General features: G+C 31.9%; 1 protein-coding gene across 1 annotated transcript; it reads left to right on the forward strand.

Annotated features, from left to right (window-relative positions):
- Positions 1 to 19,141: 19,141 nt before the first annotated feature.
- On the forward strand, positions 19,142 to 22,836 carry LOC123302383. The gene is made up of 5 exons (XM_044885300.1): positions 19,142 to 19,423; positions 19,693 to 19,905; positions 20,580 to 20,657; positions 21,525 to 21,790; positions 22,389 to 22,836. The coding sequence occupies exons 1-5, from the start codon at positions 19,177 to 19,179 to the stop codon at positions 22,401 to 22,403; spliced, it is 819 nt and encodes a 272-aa protein (XP_044741235.1). The 5' UTR covers positions 19,142 to 19,176; the 3' UTR covers positions 22,404 to 22,836.
- The last annotated feature ends 2,322 nt before the right edge of the window (positions 22,837 to 25,158 follow it).

The raw sequence follows: 25,158 nt of genomic DNA on the forward strand, positions 1-25,158 counted from the left end.
ATCGATTGAATGAGTAATTTATTAATTTATATTTGTGATTTATTTATTTGATGGATTTGCTTGTTTAATTGATTGATTTTTGATAAATAGGTGGTTTGATTAAATTATTCTTGTTTAAACTTTGTTTTCCAAATTGTTTTGTTTTTTTTCCTTTTTTATTATCAAAATGCCTACTAGTCAGGAAAAAGCGGCTTCCGATCTCCAGGTTTTAGTTGCCAGGCGGGAACGATATTTTCAAAGTATACAACAAGCGTTCGATTTAATTCCACGTTTGAATGATTTAAACATATGCAGGCAATTTAAAGCAAGATGTAAAACGTTGGACAAAGCATATTCCGAATTCGATGCCGTTCAGAATAAAATATTAGAAACAAACGCCTTAGTAGCTGTAGAACATCGAATATCAGACGTTTTAGCATCCTCACAGGCATTTGACGATTTGTTCTATGCTGTTAGAGCTGCGGAGGCTTCTTGGCCTGAACCACAAACCGTTTCAACTCCTTCCGCCCCAACAATCAAACCAAAATTGCCTCATATCACTCTGCCGACATTTGATGGGACTTATGAAAAGTTTGATTCATTTAAATCATTATTTGATACATTGATTCATAATCAAGGACATCTATCAACCATTGAAAAGTATAGCTATCTACGTTCTTCCGTCTCCGGTACTGCTCTGACTGCCATACAAGGTCTACCATTTGCGGAAAATTCCTATGAAACTGCCTACAAAACTTTAGTCACTAGATTCACAAACAAAAGAGTTATTGCATCTAATGTGTGTCAGAAGCTATTTTCTGTGAAACCTTTTACGCAAGAAAGTCAACTTAAAGGATTTTTAGAAGATTTTAATGTTCAAGTGGAAGCTTTAAACAACCTTGCTTTAACTAGTGTTTCGGATTTTCTTATTTCGTTCATGGCTCTTAGGCTGCTTGATCCTCAAACACGTCAAGCTTTTGAGGATACAAGAGCTAACGATCCTACTGTACCAACTTATGCCGATATCCGTAAATTTGTAGAAGGGCGTATTGCTACATGTGAGGTAATTAACTCTTCGTCAGCAAAGACAAATTACCCTAAGCCGATGGGTTCTATGAAAGTTCCAGTTAAAAGAGCCATGGTTGCTCATGCTTCTCCTCCGCTGAAGCCTAGTGTGCAATCAACCTCTTCCAAGCCTGCAGATTTGAGCCACACCTGTCCATGTTGTGCTAAATCTCACCGAGTCGTAGAATGCAATCAGTTTGGTAATATGACTATTTCGCAACGCTATGAAGTTTTACGTAAAAAGCTTTTATGCTTTTCCTGTTTTGGACCACACGCTCGATCGACATGTTCTTCTAAATTTTCATGCAGACATTGTGGTTCCAAAGCCCATCATACCATGCTTCATAATGATAGTAAAGCCAATATTCCTCTTATATCATCTGCCAGTGAGCCTACCGTTGCACTGTCAGGTAATATTATGCCTTCGCCGTCTGTACATCAGCATAAGCAAATCCTATTGGGAACTGCTATAGTTAGTATTCCTGATGTATTTGGTCATCATCATGATGTCCGAGTTTTAATCGATCCAGGAAGTATGATCAATATTATTTCCCAATCACTAAAGGATCGCCTTACTTTACCAATGACAGCGTCTAACATTCGCATCTCGGGTATAGGATCCGGGAAACCCCAACCAGCCAAAGGTACTGTTGTTTGTACTGTCAACTCAAAACATAGTCCGTTCTCTATCACCGTTGAAGCGGCTGTGTTACCAACCATAGCAACTAAAATTCCTGCCGTCCCAGTTGTACAAAATATTGTCAATAAACTTTCTCAGCTACAACTTGCCGATCCTCAGTTCTATAGCCCTGCTTCGGTTGAGATGCTCATCGGAGCACAACATTACGCCAACCTTCTGACTTCGGAACCTGTAGTTCCAGGTCATCCCTCTCTGGTTCCATCCATGTTCGGAACACTAGTTATGGGTGAATGTCCATCGATGTCATCGAATGAGTATCAATCATATTGGATAATGCACTCTGACACAGACCTTTCGTACCAGTTACAGAAGTTTTGGGAAGTTGAAGAATTGCCTGTCAAAACTCCGTTGAACCCAGAAGATGTTAAGTGTGAGGAACACTTTGTCAAAACTCATCGCCGTGATTCTGATGGAGCTTATATTGTACGATTGCCATTTCGTAATGGTGAAGCTCCGGAGCTAGGTGATAACCGTGTCTCTGCACTAAATCGTCTAACTAAATTAGAAAAACGTTTAGAAAAACAGCCTACGTTTAAAGATTTGTACCATGCAAATCTTCAAGATTACCTCAGTTCTGGTCACATGGTACTTGCCGAGAAGAACTCGTCTTATGTTTTGACCCATCATGGAGTTACGAAAGATAGCTCCACAACTAAAGTTAGAGTTGTATTTAACCCTGCTGAGAAAACCAATGCCACCTTCCCTTCTTTAAATGAGACTTTATTAGCCGGTCCTAAGCTTCAAAACAGTATTAACGATATTGTTTTGAATTTCCGCTTGCACCGAGTTGCTATCACAGGAGATGTAAAACAAATGTATAGAGCCATCAAATTGGATGCAAGGGATAGTAAATTTCAGCAGATATTGTGGCGTTTCGATCCCTCTCAACCTGTACAACAGTATGAAATAACCCGTGTTTGTTTTGGCATTACTAGCTCGCCTTACCATGCCCTCCGTGTGATGAAACAATTAATTCAAGACGAAGGATTTAAATATCCGACTGCTGCTAAAGTTCTAGAAACTGACATGTATATCGATGATGTGTGTACCGGAGCTTCCTCCATTGCTGAAGCCCGTCAGCTACGTGCCGACTTATCTGCTTTATTATCGACGGCTGGGTTTGAGTTAAGAAAATGGGCAAGCTCTCATGCCGCCGTTCTAAGTGACCTACCTCACGAATATAAGGAAAAGCCTCACAAATTTGGTGACATTGAAACTATTCAAGTTCTTGGAATTCAATGGATATCTGAGGATGATGTATTTTGCTATCGAATTGAAACCATCCCTAATTGCACCACTAAACGCCAAGTTTTATCACAAATTGCCCGTACCTATGATTTACCAGGATTTTTGGGACCTGTAGTTATCTGGATGAAGATATTAATGCAAAAAATCTGGCTACAAGGAATCGACTGGGATGATCCTTTACCGTCTCGTATGATTGATCAATGGAGTCAGTTTGCCAAAGAAATGCCTTGCCTTCAAACCATCAAAATTCCACGTGATATTCTCGACACTTACATTCATCCACCCGAGCTTGTTGGGTTTTCTGATGCCTCTAGCTCTGCAATGGCTGCTGCTGTCTATTTGCGAGTCGTTTGTTCGGATAAACGCGTGTTGATAAGCTTGATCCGTGCTAAAACTAAAGTCGCTCCAGTAAAACCAGTCACTATTCCCCGCCTTGAGTTAAATGCCAGCTGCATGCTTGCTAAAATTATAGAATCTTTATTGCCACTCCGCGCTCGTCTTCATATAGAAAAGCTTTACCTATTTACAGATTCAATGGTAGTTTTGTCATGGCTACGAACCCCTGCTCATCTACTCAAGGTTTTCGTTGCTAATCGTGTTGTTAACATTTTAGATCGGACTTTACCATCTCAATGGTTCCATGTTCCAACAGCTGATAACCCTGCCGATATTGCCAGTCGTGGCTGTATGCCAAGTCAGCTTGTAAATCATAAGTTGTGGTGGTCAGGTCCCGATTTTTTGCGCGAAGATTTTTCTTTATGGCCAAGCCAAGAAGTAGCCTCGGTTCCTGACCTGCCCGACCTAAAAGAGGTTGACCCATCATTGATAGGCCATGTTACAGGTGAAGATGATGGTGTTGTTCTTCTTCTTGAACGTTTTTCAACTCTTGTTAGAGCCAAGCGAGTTATAGCATGGATGTTGAGATTTAAGAAAAACACTTCGCTTCCCAAGGAACAACGTAATTTCCAGTGTTTATCTGTCGCCGAGCTTCGAAACGCCGAAATAGTATTAATAAAAATCACTCAACATTTTTATTTGCCACACGAAATAGATTCTGTCCGTCAAGGAGTTCGATCTAAATCGTTTCCCTCTTTAACACCTTTTCTCGATAATGATCTCCTCAGGGTGGGGGGTCGTTTAGCCGAAGCTCCAGTGTCATATGATGCTCGCCATCCCTTTATCTTACCTGCCAAATGTCATCTTTCTAAGCTCATTGTGGAACATTTTCATATTACCAGCCTACATGGTGGTAATAAAATTGTCCAGTGTCTTATCCAACAATCGTATTATATCCCTCGGGTGCGTGAACTTGTTCGTAAAATCATTTTCAAATGTACTCGTTGTGTCCGTTTTATTGCCAAGCCTAATCAGCCATTTATGTCCAGTTTGCCTGCGTCACGTTTCGTTCAAGGTCGACCCTTTGTTCATACTGGGGTAGATCTAGCCGGACCATATCCCATAAAAGATGGATCTCGACGAAATAGTCCAATTAATAAGTGTTATTTTGCCCTTTTTGTGTGCTTCTCAACGAAAGCTATTCACCTTGAGCTATTATCATCTCTCTCTACCGACTGTTTTCTTGCCGCTCTAGATCGTTTTATTGCGAGAAGAGGTTTGCCCAAAACTATGTTTTCTGATCGAGGTACGAACTTTGTAGGTGCGTCACGAGTTCTGGAAGAAACTTTTCAATTTGTCAGAGAAAATAGTAAGATTTTTTCGGATTACCTTTTGGGACGGGAAATCGAGTGGGTTTTTAACTCTCCAGCCAACCCGTCAGCCGGTGGTTTGTGGGAAGCCGGGGTAAAGTCGGTTAAACACCACTTAAAACGTCTCTTATCTGATAGAGCCTTGCTATACGAAGAATTGTGTACCCTTCTTGCGCGCATCGAGGCCATCTTGAACTCACGTCCGTTAGGTATTTCTGCCTCTTGTCCCATTGACGATATTTCTTGCCTAACTCCTGGTCATTTTTTGATCGGAGCCCCGTTATTGTCTCGCCCTGAACCAGACATTACCAATGTACCCTCCAATCGTATCCCAAGGTGGGAACTATTGCGTCAAGTGTCCCAACATTTCTGGAAACGGTGGTCCCGTGAATATCTGCACACTTTAATTCAACGACAAAAGTGGTGGGATCACGTTGAGAATGTAAAAGTGGGTGATGTCGTGGTTATCATGGTCGAAAACCAGCCCCCGATCAAATGGCCATTGGCAAGAATTACTGCCCTGTTGCCGGCGAAAGATGGAGTAGTTCGCATCGTTAAATTGCGAACTAGTTCCGGCCATCTCACCCGACCCGTTCGTAAATTGTTGATACTCCCTGTCCTTCCGTAACCTTATACAGTCCACTTAGTGTTTCCTGTGTCCCGTTTCCTGTTAAATGTTGTCCCGTGCTTATTTTAATTTTAATTTCGAGTTTTGTAAAAGTGCCAAATGCTATCGCTATAGCATCTTTATTTGTATTTGTAATTGTTTTAAATATGGTTTGCCAATCGCCGATTTCACAATTGTCTAAATGGTTAAAGGTGCAATCCATTGCAGTTGAAAAATGTTCATTTTGGTGGGGGGTAATGTATGGACCTTCCTTATGGTACGGATCCCTTAACCATTCCTTTTACACTGGTGCCTACACAAACGCACAATGCGCAAATTATGTGCGTGATCTAGACACACCTTTAATCAATATACATTATTGATCATTGTGGTGTGTTAAAAAGCCAGTTTAATCAATATACGTTTTGATCGTTGAGTTAAAAACCAGTTTAAACAATATACGTGTTATATAAAGTTTTATGTGTTTTTATGGACGATATCGCGCCAATATAATAATTTAAATAAAGATATGTTTTCCAAGGAATAATAATAAGGTAAGCACCAGCTAATTTTCCTAATTTGATTTTCGTACCCAACACAAAGCTAAAATAAAGAATTTGCACTTTGTATAATCAGTGGTCTATTCGAATTCAGTAAAAACTAAATTTTACTACTTATTGATGGACACCCCCTGTAATTAGATATACTAAAATTAATAACTTTTAATTTTCTTTACAAATATAAAACCTTATATTACCTTTTTGTTAAATCGATCAGAATTTTTTTTTTTTTTTTAATACAAAATAACCTCTGTATATTTAAGTAAAAAATATTTTAATAATTTTTTTTTTAAATTTTTAGTCTCAGTCCAACGCATTACTTAAAAGAACTAAATAAAAAAACACGAAAAACCGCTTATTATAAAACCAAGTACTTCAATGCGTTACAAACCAACACTAGACGAAAAAGGAAAATCACGACCTTAAAAACAATTGTCAACACATTGAGGAAAAATGGCGATCTATCGTCAAATGCGATTGCTACCCTTGAAAGTACGTTTGAAGGAGTACCATTGGCATTAATGAGAAGGATGATTGACAATAAAGGGAAATTGACAAGAAAAAAATATTCAAAGGAATTAAAAGCTTTTGCCATGACGCTGCAATTTTATAGCTATAAAGCTTATGAGTTTGTGAGAAAAACTTTTGATTTATCGTTACCAGCCCCTTCAACAATATCAAAATGGTTGTCAAAAGTAACTGTAGTCCCGGATATTCGAAACCTAGCTTAGATGCTCTTAAGATTAAAGCTGAAGAATATTTCAAGAAGAACAACAGACAATTATTATGTTCTTTAATGGTAGATGAAATGGCTATTAAAAAAGAAATTGTTAACGAAAAATATAGCCAAAAAATTTGGGGCTATATTGATTATGGGACAGGGATACAATTTTCTAATGATTTAGAACTAGCAACGGAGGCAACAGTTTTGATGGTAGTGGCAGTAAACGACCATTTTAAATTGCCAATAGCTTATTTCTTTACAAATAAAATAACTGGGATAGAAAAAGCTAATATAATTCGTGAAGCTCTTCGTCTATTACATTCGACTGGAATTAAAATATTGTCCATTACTTGCGACGGACCTCATTTTCATTTTAAAATGATGGAAGAATTAGGATGCAAAGTGGTCAACCCAATTAAATTGCAAACGCATTTCCCTCATCCAGTTGATGGACAAAAAGTTTATGCAATTTTTGACGTGTGTCATATGCTAAAATTAGTAAGAAATAATTGGGCAAATGCGGGCAAATTTTTAGATCCCGAAAATAATATAATTAATTGGGAATTTATTTTAAAACTGTATAGGATTCAAGAAAATGAAGGGTTATTCTTAGGAAATAAATTACGAGCAAAACACATAGAATGGAGAAAGGCAATCATGAAGGTAACATAAAATTGAAAATTTGCTATTTAATACATATTTTCCATATTTTAACCTCTATGATTTTAATTTCTAGGTTAATTTAGCTGCCCAAACGCTAAGTAGTAGTATTGCCGACGCTTTAGAATTTTTATGCGTAGATATGGAATTGGAAGAATTTAAGGATGTCAAACCGACCGTAAAATTTATAAGAATTTTGATAAGTTATTTGACATTTTAAATTCAAGAAATCCTTGGGGAAAAAACATGAAAGCCCCATTGCGACCTGAAAACGAAGCGTCCTGGAAACCTTTCATTACAGAATCGATTAATTACATATTATCTTGCAAAAATATGAATGGAAATTTATTATGCAGTACTGTAAGAAAAGTACCTTTTATTGGCTTCGCTGTGTCCGCAATTTCCTTACTAAACATATTTAACGAGCAAGTACTGGAAAATAAAACATAAAATTATGTTTTGACATATAAATTCAGCCAAGATCATTTGGAATTATTTTTTTGTAGTATAAGGTAAATATATAAAAAAATATTATTTAATACATTTAAGCGATGATGATACTTAAATTGAATCCAATCATGGAATACTTGCTATAATTTCGTCCTTAAATTGCACCTTTCTTGTTATTCTTTTAAATTGAAATTCATTTTTTTTACTTACTTTTCAGATCCAGGAATGGTTGGAATAACAATCCAAATTGTTTGCAATTTATGCATACATATAAAAGATTATTAATGCATCAAACGACACTGGGAATTGTATTGCGCAAGATCAAACGCAAATACTAACCATTTCTAATACACACGTACCTTTAAATATTACAGATGTTAATTTAAACAAAATATTTGAAGAACGAGGTGCCAAACAACTTGATAAAAAAAATTGACATTTTTCTGCCAATCAATTTAAGTGAATTCGCAGAAAATATCATCGCTTATATCAGCGGATTTGTAATTAGAGTGGTCGAAAGAAAAATTAAATGCCCGGTGTGCCTGGAAGCCTTAAGATTTACGGAGGATTACGACTATGCAGACAGAGAATTGAAATTGATAAATAGGAAGTCAAACGGAGGACTTTTATTACCATCTAAAAGTTTAAGGGACGTTTGCAAAGTAGTGGAAAAGAAAATTCAAATAGTGTGGAAGGTAGAACGTCAAATTCCACAAAAATCCATTTTAATAAATTTATTGTTAAGGCAAGTCGATAGTTTAACACTCAACGACAATATATTTGCAGTTTTAAATGACCATGTGTATGACTCAAATATATTTGAATCACTACATAAGAAAACACTTATTTTAGAAATAGTAAAGGCATATTCTTCGATTCGAATACATAGTTTAGCAAATCAAATTAATGAAACTATCTCAGGAGAGAAAATAAGAAAAAAATTAAATAAATTAATTTTATTCAAACATCAATAAAATTTTTTATTTTAGTTTCAAATAATTAGTTTTTTAATTTTGTGTTTCGCCAAAATTCATTATTTTTCCATTTAAATTAATAAAAATGTTCCAATTTTATAATTAATAAAAAGTTAGATCAATTAAATTTGTTTCTTAGTATCATTTTTTTTGTTTCCTTTATTTCACTTTTTAGTGTATAGTACATACAATTTCAAATGTAAATAATTTATATTTAAAACTTCCCACATTAAAATCATACAATATGATTGGATTTCAAGACAGCCAATGAAATTTAGTCACAACATGTCAGCTTACATACGGTATGCATTTTTTATAATGGTATTACTTGTCCATATATATACGTCCGTGCTCTCGGCATAATTTTTATTTATTTATTTTTTTTTTTGATTTTTTAAATTTAAAACTTAATAAACTTATTTTAAACTTGTGCAAATATAAAGTCGATGTTCATAATGTATACATTTTGATAAGAATTATCTAGAATAATAAAAATTTGAGTGCAAACAGGCAGTTAAATTTTTATGCAGTCCCGAGTAGAAATGATTCAGGGCAAACTCAAAGGTGTTCAGGCCCATATCAGGCTACAGCAGGGTATACCGTATTACGTTTTACCATATGTGGCCCTGATCAGTACCTAGTAACAAATTCCCTGTTAGTGAATCCCCATGTTGACTTTGTCAGGTCCGGAAGAAATGAGCCCTAAAAGCTGCCCTAAATGGAAACCCCCTGCCGAAAATTAACCGGCCCTGATTGTACTGCCGTATGCCACCCCTAATATAAAATTCCCAACAAAATTTTCCCGGCCCGAATGCGGTCCGCCCTATGCAATCCCTATTACGGGCAACCCAGTTAAAAATTAGCGGGTCCTGATTTAAATGTCCTAACTTACCCCTAATACGGAATACCCGACAAATATTTTCCGGCCCGAATTTGATCAACCCTATAAAATCTCTACTAGGGAAAACCTAGTTAAAAAATAGCGGGCCCTGATTTAAATTCCCAGAGTTTCCCCTCATACTAAATGCCCTACAAATATTTTCCGGTCCGAATGCGATCAGCCCTCTCAAATCACTATTACGGGCAACCCAGTTAAAAATTAGCGGGTCCTGATTTAAATGTCCTAACTTACCCCTAATACGGAATACCCGACAAATATTTTCCGGCCCGAATTTGATCAACCCTATAAAATCCCTACTAGGGAAAACCCAGTTAAAAAATAGCGGGCCCTGATTTAAATTCCCAGAGTTTCCCCTCATACTAAACGGCCTACAAATATTTTCCGGCCCGAAGCCGTTTAAAATCCCTATTACGGATAGTCTGGTTAAAAATTAGCAGGCCCTGATTTGAATGCCCTGAGTTACTCCTAAATTATAATCCGACCTTAAACTTATGCCCTATGTTTACCGAAATACAAGTAATAGATCTTGTTCAAAATTGTCAGAGGTTTATACCGTTAAATGCATTACGTCACATATGTATATGTACTGTTCCTGACTACATTCACTATGTATGCTCCCTATTCTTTTATAGTTAATTCAGCATTTCACCGGTTATTTTTTATAGTTATAGTGTTGCATTTGTTTCATATTTCAATATTTCTTGTGAATTGGTTTAGGCCATTGTGTTTTTACTTTTTCTCAATATTAATTAAACATACATATATTGATTTATACTGGTTTATAATAATGAATTACACAGAAAAAAATCGAAGAAAACGTGAAGCTACACGGTTGAGAGTGCAACGATTTCGAAAACAGCAGAAAGATCAAGTAACAGAGAAGTCTGAGTTAATACCACCTCAATTAGGTAGTGCAAACAGCATTAGCGATTTTTCCAACATAGTTCAAGGGAACAGTGCTTCATCTGTTGAAGAATTTTTTGGAGACAAAGTAGTAGTAAATGACATTGTGGATCCTTATCTCAACAATATTTATAATGAATCTGTATCATCAATAACTAATGAATGCAGTGATAGAGAACTGTACAAAGAAAATCAAAGTGATGACGAAATGAATGTATCTGTTAATAGTGAAGAAGATTGTTCTGCAATATTAGTAATAGTTGTAATGAAATCGAAGATCTTCGTCAGTGGGCCGCAATGTCCAATATTCCCCACACAAAAATTGATGACTTACTGAATATTTTACGCCGGCGTCTATTACCGGATCTTCCTAGAACAGCTAAAACATTTTTAAAAACAACTTCTGCATTTTACGACATAGAAAACTTTGATGAAACGTCAGAATATGTTTATTTTGGTGTGGCTAATTATCTTCAACAGGCTATAAATCCATTGTGTCATTCTGACGAGCGGGAATTAAATCTTTTAATCAATATTGACGGAATTCCTGTTTATAAATCTTCATCAAAGCAGTTTTGGCCGATTCTTTGTCTAGTATATCATAAATCTATCAAATATAGACCTTATCCAATTGCCATTTATCTGGGTGATAAAAAACCTAGTGATGTATTCAAATATTTAAAACAATTCATTGATGAAATGAATGAATTACAACATAACGGATTAACCATCAAAAATCAATTTTTCAATATTCGTATAAAAGCATTCGTTTGTGACCGACCAGCTCGTTCTTTCATTAAGTGTATTAAAAATCATAATGCTTATTGGGCTTGTGAGAGGTGTATAGTGGATGGAACATGGAAAGATAAGCGTGTAACATACTGTGAGACAACCTGTGAGTTGAGAACTCATCAAAGTTTTTGTCGTCAAGAAAATCCAGAACACCACACGGGAATATCGCCGCTTACAAATTTAGATAATTGCGACATGATTAATATGTTTTTATTAGACTTTATGCACCTTGCTTGCCTAGGTGTTATGAAAAAACTGTTTGTCGATTATTGGTTAGAAAATAAATCCGCTGCCAAATTAAGCTATGCTAACAAATGTAAACTATCTCAACTAGTACTTTCTTTACGTTATCAAATTCCCGAAGATTTTCAGCGTACAACAAGAGATATAAATGATATTTCAAAATGGAAAGCTACAGAATTTAGATTTTTCTTACTGTATGCTGGGTCTGTTATATTGAAATACTGTTTACCTAAAATACTATTTGAACATTTTTTACTTTTTTCTGTGGCGTGTCGTATATTATCATCAGATTCAGCACTACAATACAATAAACAAGCAAAAAAATTTTTAACACGTTTTGTTACAATGGCTCCGAATTTATATGGGCAATCTATTAATATTTCAAATGTACATAGCTTAATTCATTTAGCCGATGATGTGAAATATTTACAATCACCTATCAGTGACTTTACAGCATTTCCCTTCGAAAATGCATTGGGTTATATTAAAAAACTTTTAAGAAGTGGCAAGTATCCTTTAGCACAAGTATGCCGACGTTTATATGAAAGATCATTAGTTGATACGGAAAATATTACAATAAATTCCGAAGTAAAAATACTAAGTAAAAAAAATCCAAATGAAAATGGCAAAATAATTATTAAAAAGTTAAAATTTAAAAATATGATTTTAAGTTCTACTAAACCAAATAACACAGTAATGTTATACGATAAGACAATTTTACAAATCCAAGAAATATTCATGCTTTCCAATGAAACTACAATTAATATTGCAGGAATAATATTGGAAAAAGATAAGCCAACGTTTAAAATTCCATGTAAATCAGATATTTTAAATATGTGGAGAGTTCATACAACCAAAAATCGTTTTATTAGACAATTACAAATGGTGTTACAGAAAATGTTTACGATGACAATTAATGAAAATGATCAAATTAAAACATACTCTATGCCATTACTGCATATATGAACAATTTAAAAAAAAAAAAAAAACATTATTTATTAGATATTATAATGATTATTAAAAAGAATGTCTCTATTTTATTTTATTTTAATCTAGGTTTTTATCGTTTATTTATCCTTGATTGGTTGCTTACGCGGGGTGGTGATTTATTTGTGTAGTTACTACACTGTAGCTGTAGTACTTAAAACGTTGTGTATTTTTGAATTTTGTGAATAAACAGTAAACATGTTTGTGTTTGTGCAGTTTTATCTATGAGCTTGCGTGGTAGGTACACGTACTTAGCATAACTATAACAGTTAATACAATTATCATACAAACAGTCGTTTCAAATTGCACGCTTTTGTCAACGAAATGTGCGAAAAAAGATATTCTTTAATAGTTTTTTTGGACGAAAAAGAAATTGAGAGGAGCGAAACTGTCCAAGTAGACATTGTGCCAACCAAATGGATATTTTGTGATGACCATAACAAACTTGTATGCCCATTTATAAATGAATCTACTAAAGATAAAATTAATCTATTACATAAATTAGTTCGTGAAAACAAACCAGCAGATTCCAGTTGGAATAATTATAGAGTGGAAGTTAGAGGAACAGCAGTTAGCAGCAGTTAGTAAAATATTTTTTATTAATCAAAAAAATAAAAATATACTAAATAAAATTTCATTTCACAAAAAATATTTTGTTAGTCTGAGCACGTCAGCCATCTTATTGTTTTTGCTCACCGCAAACACTTTTTTCGCTAAACCTTCAGAAATTTTATAAATAATAATTATTTTTCTGATTTTTTTTGTAATCTTTCAAAAATTAATTTTTTAACAGAATTTGTATTTTCGAAAGTCATGTTTTTATTTTATTTTTTGTTTTTTTGTAAATAGACACGTACAAAGAAGGACTCGAAAAGTTGAAAATTTTACGTACTCAAGCGTACGCATTTTCTACTGATAACGAACAAAATATTTTAAAGAAGCAAGATTCAATAAAAAAACAATGCCGATTAAAAGGCATATATACTGTGAGACAACCTGTGAGTTGAGAACTCATCAAAGTTTTTGTCGTCAAGAAAATCCAGAACACCACACGGGAATATCGCAGCTTACAAATTTAGATAATTGCGACATGATTAATATGTTTTTATTAGACTTTATGCACCTTGCTTGCCTAGGTGTTATGAAAAAACTGTTTGTCGATTATTGGTTAGAAAATAAATCCGCTGCCAAATTAAGCTATGCTAACAAATGTAAACTATCTCAACTAGTACTTTCTTTACGTTATCAAATTCCCGAAGATTTTCAGCGTACAACAAGAGATATAAATGATATTTCAAAATGGAAAGCTACAGAATTTAGATTTTTCTTACTGTATGCTGGGTCTGTTATATTGAAATACTGTTTACCTAAAATACTATTTGAACATTTTTTACTTTTTTCTGTGGCGTGTCGTATATTATCATCAGATTCAGCACTACAATACAATAAACAAGCAAAAAAATTTTTAACACGTTTTGTTACAATGGCTCCGAATTTATATGGGCAATCTATTAATATTTCAAATGTACATAGCTTAATTCATTTAGCCGATGATGTGAAATATTTACAATCACCTATCAGTGACTTTACAGCATTTCCCTTCGAAAATGCATTGGGTTATATTAAAAAACTTTTAAGAAGTGGCAAGTATCCTTTAGCACAAGTATGCCGACGTTTATATGAAAGATCATTAGTTGATACGGAAAATATTACAATAAATTCCGAAGTAAAAATACTAAGTACAAAAAATCCAAATGAAAATGGCAAAATAATTATTAAAAAGTTAAAATTTAAAAATATAATTTTAAGTTCTACTAAACCAAATAACACAGTAATGTTATACGATAAGACAATTTTACAAATCCAAGAAATATTCATGCTTTCCAATGAAACTACAATTAATATTGCAGGAATAATATTGGAAAAAGATAAGCCAACGTTTAAAATTCCATGTAAATCAGATATTTTAAATATGTGGAGAGTTCATACAACCAAAAATCGTTTTATTAGACAATTACAAATGGTGTTACAGAAAATGTTTACGATGACAATTAATGAAAATGATCAAATTAAAACATACTCTATGCCATTACTGCATATATGAACAATTTAAAAAAAAAAAAAACATTATTTATTAGATATTATAATGATTATTAAAAAGAATGTCTCTATTTTATTTTATATTAATCTAGGTTTTTATCGTTTATTTATCCTTGATTGGTTGCTTACGCGGGGTGGTGATTTATTTGTGTAGTTACTACACTGTAGCTGTAGTACTTAAAACGTTGTGTATTTTTGAATTTTGTGAATAAACAGTAAACATGTTTGTGTTTGTGCAGTTTTATCTATGAGCTTGCGTGGTAGGTACACGTACTTAGCATAACTATAACAGTTAATACAATTATCATACAAACAGTCGTTTCAAATTGCACGCTTTTGTCAACGAAATGTGCGAAAAAAGATATTCTTTAATAGTTTTTTTGGACGAAAAAGAAATTGAGAGGAGCGAAACTGTCCAAGTAGACATTGTGCCAACCAAATGGATATTTTGTGATGACCATAACAAACTTGTATGCCCATTTATAAATGAATCTACTAAAGATAAAATTAATCTATTACATAAATTAGTTCGTGAAAACAAACCAGCAGATTCCAGTTGGAATAATTATAGAGTGGAAGTTAGAGGAACAGCAGGTTAGTAAAATATTTTTTATCAATCAAAAAAATAAAAATATACTAAATAAAATTTCATTTCACAAAAAATATTTTGTTAGTCTGAGCACGTCAGCCATCTTATTGTTTTTGCTCACCGCAAACACTTTTTTCGCTAAACCTTCAGAAATTTTATAAATAATAATTATTTTTCTGATTTTTTTGTAATCTTTCAAAAATTAATTTTTTAACAGAATTTGTATTTTCGAAAGTCATGTTTTTATTTTATTTTTTGTTTTTTTGTAAATAGACACGTACAAAGAAGGACTCGAAAAGTTGAAAATTTTACGTACTCAAGCGTACGCATTTTCTACTGATAACGAACAACATATTTTAAAGAAGCAAGATTCAATAAAAAAACAATGCCGATTAAAAGGCATATATACTGTGAGACAACCTGTGAGTTGAGAACTCATCAAAGTTTTTGTCGTCAAGAAAATCCAGAACACCACACGGGAATATCGCAGCTTACAAATTTAGATAATTGCGACATGATTAATATGTTTTTATTAGACTTTATGCACCTTGCTTGCCTAGGTGTTATGAAAAAACTGTTTGTCGATTATTGGTTAGAAAATAAATCCGCTGCCAAATTAAGCTATGCTAACAAATGTAAACTATCTCAACTAGTACTTTCTTTACGTTATCAAATTCCCGAAGATTTTCAGCGTACAACAAGAGATATAAATGATATTTCAAAATGGAAAGCTACAGAATTTAGATTTTTCTTACTGTATGCTGGGTCTGTTATATTGAAATACTGTTTACCTAAAATACTATTTGAACATTTTTTACTTTTTTCTGTGGCGTGTCGTATATTATCATCAGATTCAGCACTACAATACAATAAACAAGCAAAAAAATTTTTAACACGTTTTGTTACAATGGCTCCGAATTTATATGGGCAATCTATTAATATTTCAAATGTACATAGCTTAATTCATTTAGCCGATGATGTGAAATATTTACAATCACCTATCAGTGACTTTACAGCATTTCCCTTCGAAAATGCATTGGGTTATATTAAAAAACTTTTAAGAAGTGGCAAGTATCCTTTAGCACAAGTATGCCGACGTTTATATGAAAGATCATTAGTTGATACGGAAAATATTACAATAAATTCCGAAGTAAAAATACTAAGTAAAAAAAATCCAAATGAAAATGGCAAAATAATTATTAAAAAGTTAAAATTTAAAAATATGATTTTAAGTTCTACTAAACCAAATAACACAGTAATGTTATACGATAAGACAATTTTACAAATCCAAGAAATATTCATGCTTTCCAATGAAACTACAATTAATATTGCAGGAATAATATTGGAAAAAGATAAGCCAACGTTTAAAATTCCATGTAAATCAGATATTTTAAATATGTGGAGAGTTCATACAACCAAAAATCGTTTTATTAGACAATTACAAATGGTGTTACAGAAAATGTTTACGATGACAATTAATGAAAATGATCAAATTAAAACATACTCTATGCCATTACTGCATATATGAACAATTAAAAAAAAAAAAAAAACATTATTTATTAGATATTATAATGATTATTAAAAAGAATGTCTCTATTTTATTTTATATTAATCTAGGTTTTTATCGTTTATTTATCCTTGATTGGTTGCTTACGCGGGGTGGTGATTTATTTGTGTAGTTACTACACTGTAGCTGTAGTACTTAAAACGTTGTGTATTTTTGAATTTTGTGAATAAACAGTAAACATGTTTGTGTTTGTGCAGTTTTATCTATGAGCTTGCGTGGTAGGTACACGTACTTAGCATAACTATAACAGTTAATACAATTATCATACAAACAGTCGTTTCAAATTGCACGCTTTTGTCAACGAAATGTGCGAAAAAAGATATTCTTTAATAGTTTTTTTGGACGAAAAAGAAATTGAGAGGAGCGAAACTGTCCAAGTAGACATTGTGCCAACCAAATGGATATTTTGTGATGACCATAACAAACTTGTATGCCCATTTATAAATGAATCTACTAAAGATAAAATTAATCTATTACATAAATTAGTTCGTGAAAACAAACCAGCAGATTCCAGTTGGAATAATTATAGAGTGGAAGTTAGAGGAACAGCAGGTTAGTAAAATATTTTTTATTAATCAAAAAAATAAAAATATACTAAATAAAATTTCATTTCACAAAAAATATTTTGTTAGTCTGAGCACGTCAGCCATCTTATTGTTTTTGCTCACCGCAAACACTTTTTTCGCTAAACCTTCAGAAATTTTATAAATAATAATTATTTTTCTGATTTTTTTTGTAATCTTTCAAAAATTAATTTTTTAACAGAATTTGTATTTTCGAAAGTCATGTTTTTATTTTATTTTTTGTTTTTTTGTAAATAGACACGTACAAAGAAGGACTCGAAAAGTTGAAAATTTTACGTACTCAAGCGTACGCATTTTCTACTGATAACGAACAAAATATTTTAAAGAAGCAAGATTCAATAAAAAAACAATGCCGATTAAAAGGCATATATACTGTGAGACAACCTGTGAGTTGAGAACTCATCAAAGTTTTTGTCGTCAAGAAAATCCAGAACACCACACGGGAATATCGCAGCTTACAAATTTAGATAATTGCGACATGATTAATATGTTTTTATTAGACTTTATGCACCTTGCTTGCCTAGGTGTTATGAAAAAACTGTTTGTCGATTATTGGTTAGAAAATAAATCCGCTGCCAAATTAAGCTATGCTAACAAATGTAAACTATCTCAACTAGTACTTTCTTTACGTTATCAAATTCCCGAAGATTTTCAGCGTACAACAAGAGATATAAATGATATTTCAAAATGGAAAGCTACAGAATTTAGATTTTTCTTACTGTATGCTGGGTCTGTTATATTGAAATACTGTTTACCTAAAATACTATTTGAACATTTTTTACTTTTTTCTGTGGCGTGTCGTATATTATCATCAGATTCAGCACTACAATACAATAAACAAGCAAAAAAATTTTTAACACGTTTTGTTACAATGGCTCCGAATTTATATGGGCAATCTATTAATATTTCAAATGTACATAGCTTAATTCATTTAGCCGATGATGTGAAATATTTACAATCACCTATCAGTGACTTTACAGCATTTCCCTTCGAAAATGCATTGGGTTATATTAAAAAACTTTTAAGAAGTGGCAAGTATCCTTTAGCACAAGTATGCCGACGTTTATATGAAAGATCATTAGTTGATACGGAAAATATTACAATAAATTCCGAAGTAAAAATACTAAGTACAAAAAATCCAAATGAAAATGGCAAAATAATTATTAAAAAGTTAAAATTTAAAAATATAATTTTAAGTTCTACTAAACCAAATAACACAGTAATGTTATACGATAAGACAATTTTACAAATCCAAGAAATATTCATGCTTTCCAATGAAACTACAATTAATATTGCAGGAATAATATTGGAAAAAGATAAGCCAACGTTTAAAATTCCATGTAAATCAGATATTTTAAATATGTGGAGAGTTCATACAACCAAAAATCGTTTTATTAGACAATTACAAATGGTGTTACAGAAAATGTTTACGATGACAATTAATGAAAATGATCAAATTAAAACATACTCTATGCCATTACTGCATATATGAACAATTTAAAAAAAAAAAAAAAACATTATTTATTAGATATTATAATGATTATTAAAAAGAATGTCTCTATTTTATTTTATTTTAATCTAGGTTTTTATCGTTTATTTATCCTTGATTGGTTGCTTACGCGGGGTGGTGATTTATTTGTGTAGTTACTACACTGTAGCTGTAGTACTTAAAACGTTGTGTATTTTTGAATTTTGTGAATAAACAGTAAACATGTTTGTGTTTGTGCAGTTTTATCTATGAGCTTGCGTGGTAGGTACACGTACTTAGCATAACTATAACAGTTAATACAATTATCATACAAACAGTCGTTTCAAATTGCACGCTTTTGTCAACGAAATGTGCGAAAAAAGATATTCTTTAATAGTTTTTTTGGACGAAAAAGAAATTGAGAGGAGCGAAACTGTCCAAGTAGACATTGTGCCAACCAAATGGATATTTTGTGATGACCATAACAAACTTGTATGCCCATTTATAAATGAATCTACTAAAGATAAAATTAATCTATTACATAAATTAGTTCGTGAAAACAAACCAGCAGATTCCAGTTGGAATAATTATAGAGTGGAAGTTAGAGGAACAGCAGGTTAGTAAAATATTTTTTATTAATCAAAAAAATAAATATATACTAAATAAAATTTCATTTCACAAAAAATATTTTGTTAGTCTGAGCACGTCAGCCATCTTATTGTTTTTGCTCACCGCAAACACTTTTTTCGCTAAACCTTCAGAAATTTTATAAATAATAATTATTTTTCTGATTTTTTTTGTAATCTTTCAAAAATTAATTTTTTAACAGAATTTGTATTTTCGAAAGTCATGTTTTTATTTTATTTTTTGTTTTTTTGTAAATAGACACGTACAAAGAAGGACTCGAAAAGTTGAAAATTTTACGTACTCAAGCGTACGCATTTTCTACTGATAACGAACAACATATTTTAAAGAAGCAAGATTCAATAAAAAAACAATGCCGATTAAAAGGCATGGCAAAGAAAAAAATTAAAAACAAATCGTTAGAAGACGTCGGAACCTTTGATTTGTCGACAGATGATGAAATGGGTAACTCAAGTGAGTAATTTATATTGTTTTTTTCCTCTTCTTACATGACTTATTCACAATGATTATAATCATATTTCATTTTTAATCCATAATTCAAATAAAAATAGAAAAATCAAAACTATTTTTATTCATCTACAATTTTTATACAAGGTATATTTGAAATAAACGAAGGTTTTCTAAGTTTAGTCCCAACTTTGTAACGCTTAAAAATATTAATATCATGAACAAAATTTTGGTAAAGATGTTCATAAAATCATCTAATTAGTCCATTTTTTGTTGTCTATCTGTCTGTCGTCTGTGTGTCCATCTGTCATCACGATTAGTCAAATTTTATAACGTGCTGAGGACGTGAAAAGTCAGATCAAGTTCGTAAATGAGCAACATAGGTCAATTGGGTCTTGTGGAACCCATCTTGTAAATCGTTAGAGATAGAACAAAAGTTTAAATGTGAAAAATGTTCCTGATAAAAAAATTAACAACATTTTTTGAAACATTTTTTCGTAAACATTACTGTTTATCCGTGAGAGCGCAAATTATTTAGTATGTATGTTCAGGCTGTATCAGTTATTTAGGTGTGACATGTATGTATGTGTAATGTGACAGAGTAAACAACACTGTCTATACATGGTGTTTCAACAATTAACTCAGTCAATTGTTTACTTTTACTTGTTTTTTTCTTGCAGTATCTTCTCAAATATTGGCTGATAGTGACGACAACTCATCATCGAATGCGTTGTCAAAAAAAAGTACAACGTCTTCCGGTAATTATACTTTTTGAATTAGCTAATTCAGTTTATTCTAGAATAAACTTTTTAATTATGAATTTACGATAAACATCTGAATTTTTTGAAAAATTACCAAAATTTGATATAGATTTTCCTAAAGTGGACAAAATTTTTTCATAAACTTTTAAACGTTTTACAAATTAGTTTCGGAGCTTTTTTAACAAACAATTTTCATGGCTCTTTGTAGTAGATTGAGTTATTGGTTTTTTTATTAATATCTACAAAAAATGAATTTTATTGTATTTTTTTTTATTATTCGCAAAACTAAGATTAACTTTAAGTAATTTTTATTCCATGTTTATGAAATATACTAAGGTATATTTAGTTTAGTCCCAAGTTTGTAACGCTTAAAAATATTCATGCTATAAAAAAAATTTTGGTACATGTCTTCATCAAATCATCTAATTAGTCCATTTCCGTATGTCTGTCTGTCGTCTGTCATCACGATTGCTCAAAAACGAACAGAGATATCAAGCTGAAAATTTTATTGCGTGCTAAGAACGTAAAAAGTGAGGTCAAGTTCGTAAATGAACAACATAGGTCAATTGGGTCTTGGGTCCGTAGTACCCATCTTTTAAACCGTTAGAGATATAACAAAAGTTTAAATGTAAAAAATGTTCCTTTTAAAAAAATAAACAACTTTTGTTTGAAACATTTTTTCGTAAACGTCACTGTTTACTCGCGAAAGCGCATATCATGCGCAAATGTATGGTATTTTATAGGTAAATCAGTTATATGTATATGTGGGACATGTATGTATAATCAACACTGTCTATATATGCTATTTCAACAATTAACTCAGTCAATTGTTTGTTTTCACTTCTTTTTTATTTATTTCTACAGACGTGCAGTCTTATCTACAAAACCCATTACCTTCTTGGTTAAAGCAATCATTTGATAAACTAACTTATCAAATTGGAACCAAACAAAGTGAATTAATAATTATCAAGGAAGAATTAGCTGAAATAAAAGAAATAAGAACTAGTGTCGTAAGACAGGTCAAAGAAAAACAGAAGAAACATGATTTAAATCTTCCCTTCAACGCCTTAAACGATTTTCTGTTATTCGACGAAAATTTAAAAACGGACAAAAGTTTACGTGAAGAAGTTGTAAGTTTCATTAAATATTTAAATTAATGTTAAATACTTATAAGCTTTCACATAATAAAATTAACTGTTGACAGATTTCTATGATCTTACCTTTAATTTCTGCACGTGAAAAAATTTCAAAATCGCTAACTACTGTAATGACTAAATTTTTAACTCGAAATGTTACCCTCGAATTCACTGCACTAAAGCAGATAAAAGGAAAGCATATTTTTAAACAAACGTCTTTCTGTGCTTGTTTGCTAGGTTTGCATAATTTATTATTTACATTTTTTATGTTTAATATTTGGTAAACTAAAACTTTCCATTGAAGAACAAATGATGGATCACTTTTAACTCTTTATTGAATACAAATTTAAACTTGAAAATTGAATAAACAAAATATATATGTATATATATATATATATAAATTTGCATTAGTTTCAAATGAAAAAATAAATATTTAATTATGAAATTTGTTGAAGTGTTCATAATTGAGACATTGTTCTTAATGGAAACCTTTATCTTTGAGTGGTGCTGTAAAAGTAACACATATTACCTAATAAATTTCAATTTGTAAGAATTTATGTCAGTTGTTCAATCAATTTTTAATGTTTTTCAGAAACTATTCAATTAGAGTACACAAATTCAAAAAAAGCTGATATTTTTAAAGAAAAAGATTTTTATGGTGCAGTTGGTATTGTTCTTAATAATTCTCGAGATTGGCATGGGTATAGAGAAAAAAGAAAATTGCAAAATCAAGAAAAATTGGATAAGAATCAAGAAGAAAACACTGAAAACCCCACTAATTCTAACGAAGAGATGCTGTAAACAAAACAAAAAATTCTTCTAGATCAGGTCTATTAGTATGTTTTAATTTAACTTCAATGACAAAATTTTATTTGGGTAGTAGAAATAGAGTAACAATATATATCATAAAAATTCATGTGATCATTTACATTAAAAAAAAATTATTAATGGGTTGCAATAGCTCTGTTTTAAATGAAATATAGTACGGGAGACGGTACCTATAAGGTCGAACTTCACCCATCTGATAACCATACGAGGGGGATTCCATCAAAGATTTTTTTCTTTTCAATTTAATTATTATTTTTAAAACTTTCATTAATAATATTTAAGTGTTTTGTGAACTCTCAATTTCAATTTATAAAAATAATAAACAGAATTTAATGGAGAAAAAATTTTATTTAGTTTTTGGCTGGATAAAACTTAAAAAGAAAAGTCCGATAAATTTGGTTTCATCATAACACCGTCAATTTTTTATGCAAAATCTTTTTTCATTTTCGAGGTGTTTTTCAGTGTATATTTCAATCACCAAGTACTCGGGAAGTATTGACTTTTCGAAATTTGTTTCAATGACACTTTTTGTTTAGAATTTATTCCTATTGTCATTTTTAGCAAAAATTTTTCCAACCTCGGCAGGGGGTCCCACCCTCTGGGCAAGATCGCACAAATTTTTGTTTTTAAGTCAGCTTCAAAGCAGCTCACAGTTTTTATAAAGATTTATTGACTTTCCCAGGATTCCGAAATTTGATAATGTAAATCATAAAATTGGTTGAAGTTCTACCTTATTCCGTCTCTTTATGACTATTATATTACATTTAGTTAAAAGCAGCTTAGGATATTATCGTTAAGTGTTCTAATGTTCCTCTCAATTTCAATTCATTTATTCTTTATTTAAAAAAAAACTTAATTCGATAAGAAATTAAATAATTTTAATCAATTTTCTTCTTGAATTGTTTTTTTGTGGATAAGCCTATACCATTATTTTTACAATTAAATTATATTTTTTTGATACCATTTTCGATAGGGTGGCAGATTGGTGTAAATCTGTTCATACCTTTTATTAAAAAGGATATATACATATATTTTTTAAATTATTTTTTATTAAAATTCTCTTTTATTAATGATTGATTACATTTGATTTAGTGAAGTAAATGATTTTTTTTTTTTTAAGTATCATTATTAAGAATTGTTCAAATTCATATTAATTTATTACTCTTATTATTATTTATTTAATTAAAACCAGTAAAAAGGATATTCTATTTTTTTTGGATCAATTATTATTTAGATCGATTATAAAAATACAGATTAAAATTACTTTTTTTTTAGTTAATTCCATCAAAGAATTTTTTTTTTCAATTATAATTTTTAAAATTTTCATTAATATATTTAAATTTTCATTAGTTTATTTAATATATTTAAGTGTTTTGTGATTTAATGTCAATTTATAAAAATTTAAAAGAAATTAATAAACAGAATTTATTGCAGATAAAATTTTATTTCATTTCTTACCAGAGTTTTTGCAAATAAATTCATGATCCGGGCCTAACATAATTCCCTAATAGGGGGCAGAACAGAGTTTTCTGTTTGGGGCCATATGAACTCCCGAACGGGACCTGATCATATGGTCTTATCCGGACCCTATAAAATTCTCTGGTAGGGGCCAGACAAATTTTCCTGTTTGGGACCATATGCCTATTTTCTGATAGGGGCCAAAATCTTTTATTTGATCAGGACCAATTCTTGCATACTGTTTTGGCCCGGATGATTTAAGGCGTTACATTTCTGACCTGGCGCGGATGAAATAAATTGATTGGGGCCTGACAAGATTTCGTATTTAGGCCATATGTCTACTATCTAGGGGCCAAATTGGGCCCAAATCATATTTTTTGAGCCGGGCCCAATAAAATTTTCTGATAGGGGCCAAACACTAGGATTGGGTCAGGGCCAACTCCGGTGTGTTGTTCAGGTCCTGATGATTTGAGGCGTTACATTTCTAGTCCGGAGCGGATCAAATGTGCCTTAATACGGCCCTATAATAAATTGGGCTTGCCGGTTATGGGCCGGGCTGCAACCCTTAAAAATTTCTACTCGGGGTTATCAAACAACTATTCTAATTAAGTAATTAAATTATTCCGCAAAAAGTTATTAATAATGTAGTTTATAAATAAATATAATAATAATAATAATATAAAAATATTCTAAAATAAAAACAATGATAATATAAAAATATTCTAAAAAAAAAAAATCATAATATTATTATTATTTTTTATGATTTTCTGTTCATTTGTCGTTGACGGGCCAATATTTGTTGGAATAATCGGCCGATAATAAAAAATTATTAATGGGCCGATAATTTAAATAGTTCATGGCCCATTGCTGGGGCATTAAAGTTAGTCAGCCGGCGATGGGCCATTAAAAGACGCCAACGTCCGGCCGTTAATTTTCATCCTTCGCCCGGCGATGGGCCATCCAAGGGCCGGTTTTCAAACTTCGTATGGGCGTAACTCTTTTTTGGAGTTTTTCCAAACATTAAACTGTTAATATCTCGAAAACGAAGAAGTTTACGAAAAATCACAAAGAGCCTT

Source organism: Chrysoperla carnea, chromosome X (assembly GCF_905475395.1).
Source record: "Chrysoperla carnea chromosome X, inChrCarn1.1, whole genome shotgun sequence".
NCBI classification, from domain to species: Eukaryota; Metazoa; Arthropoda; class Insecta; order Neuroptera; family Chrysopidae; genus Chrysoperla; species Chrysoperla carnea.

What these genes read in the sequence shown, in the direction of transcription:
- LOC123302383 (XM_044885300.1), top strand. Translation starts at nt 19,177, where the DNA reads ATGTGCGAAAAAAGATATTCTTTAATAGTTTTTTTGGACGAAAAAGAA. An exon ending in GGAAGTTAGAGGAACAGCAG is followed by an intron (nt 19,424 to 19,692) that starts GTTAGTAAAATA and finishes TTTTGTAAATAG; the next exon opens with ACACGTACAAAGAAGGACTC. An exon ending in TGATGAAATGGGTAACTCAA is followed by an intron (nt 19,906 to 20,579) that starts GTGAGTAATTTA and finishes TTTTTCTTGCAG; the next exon opens with TATCTTCTCAAATATTGGCT.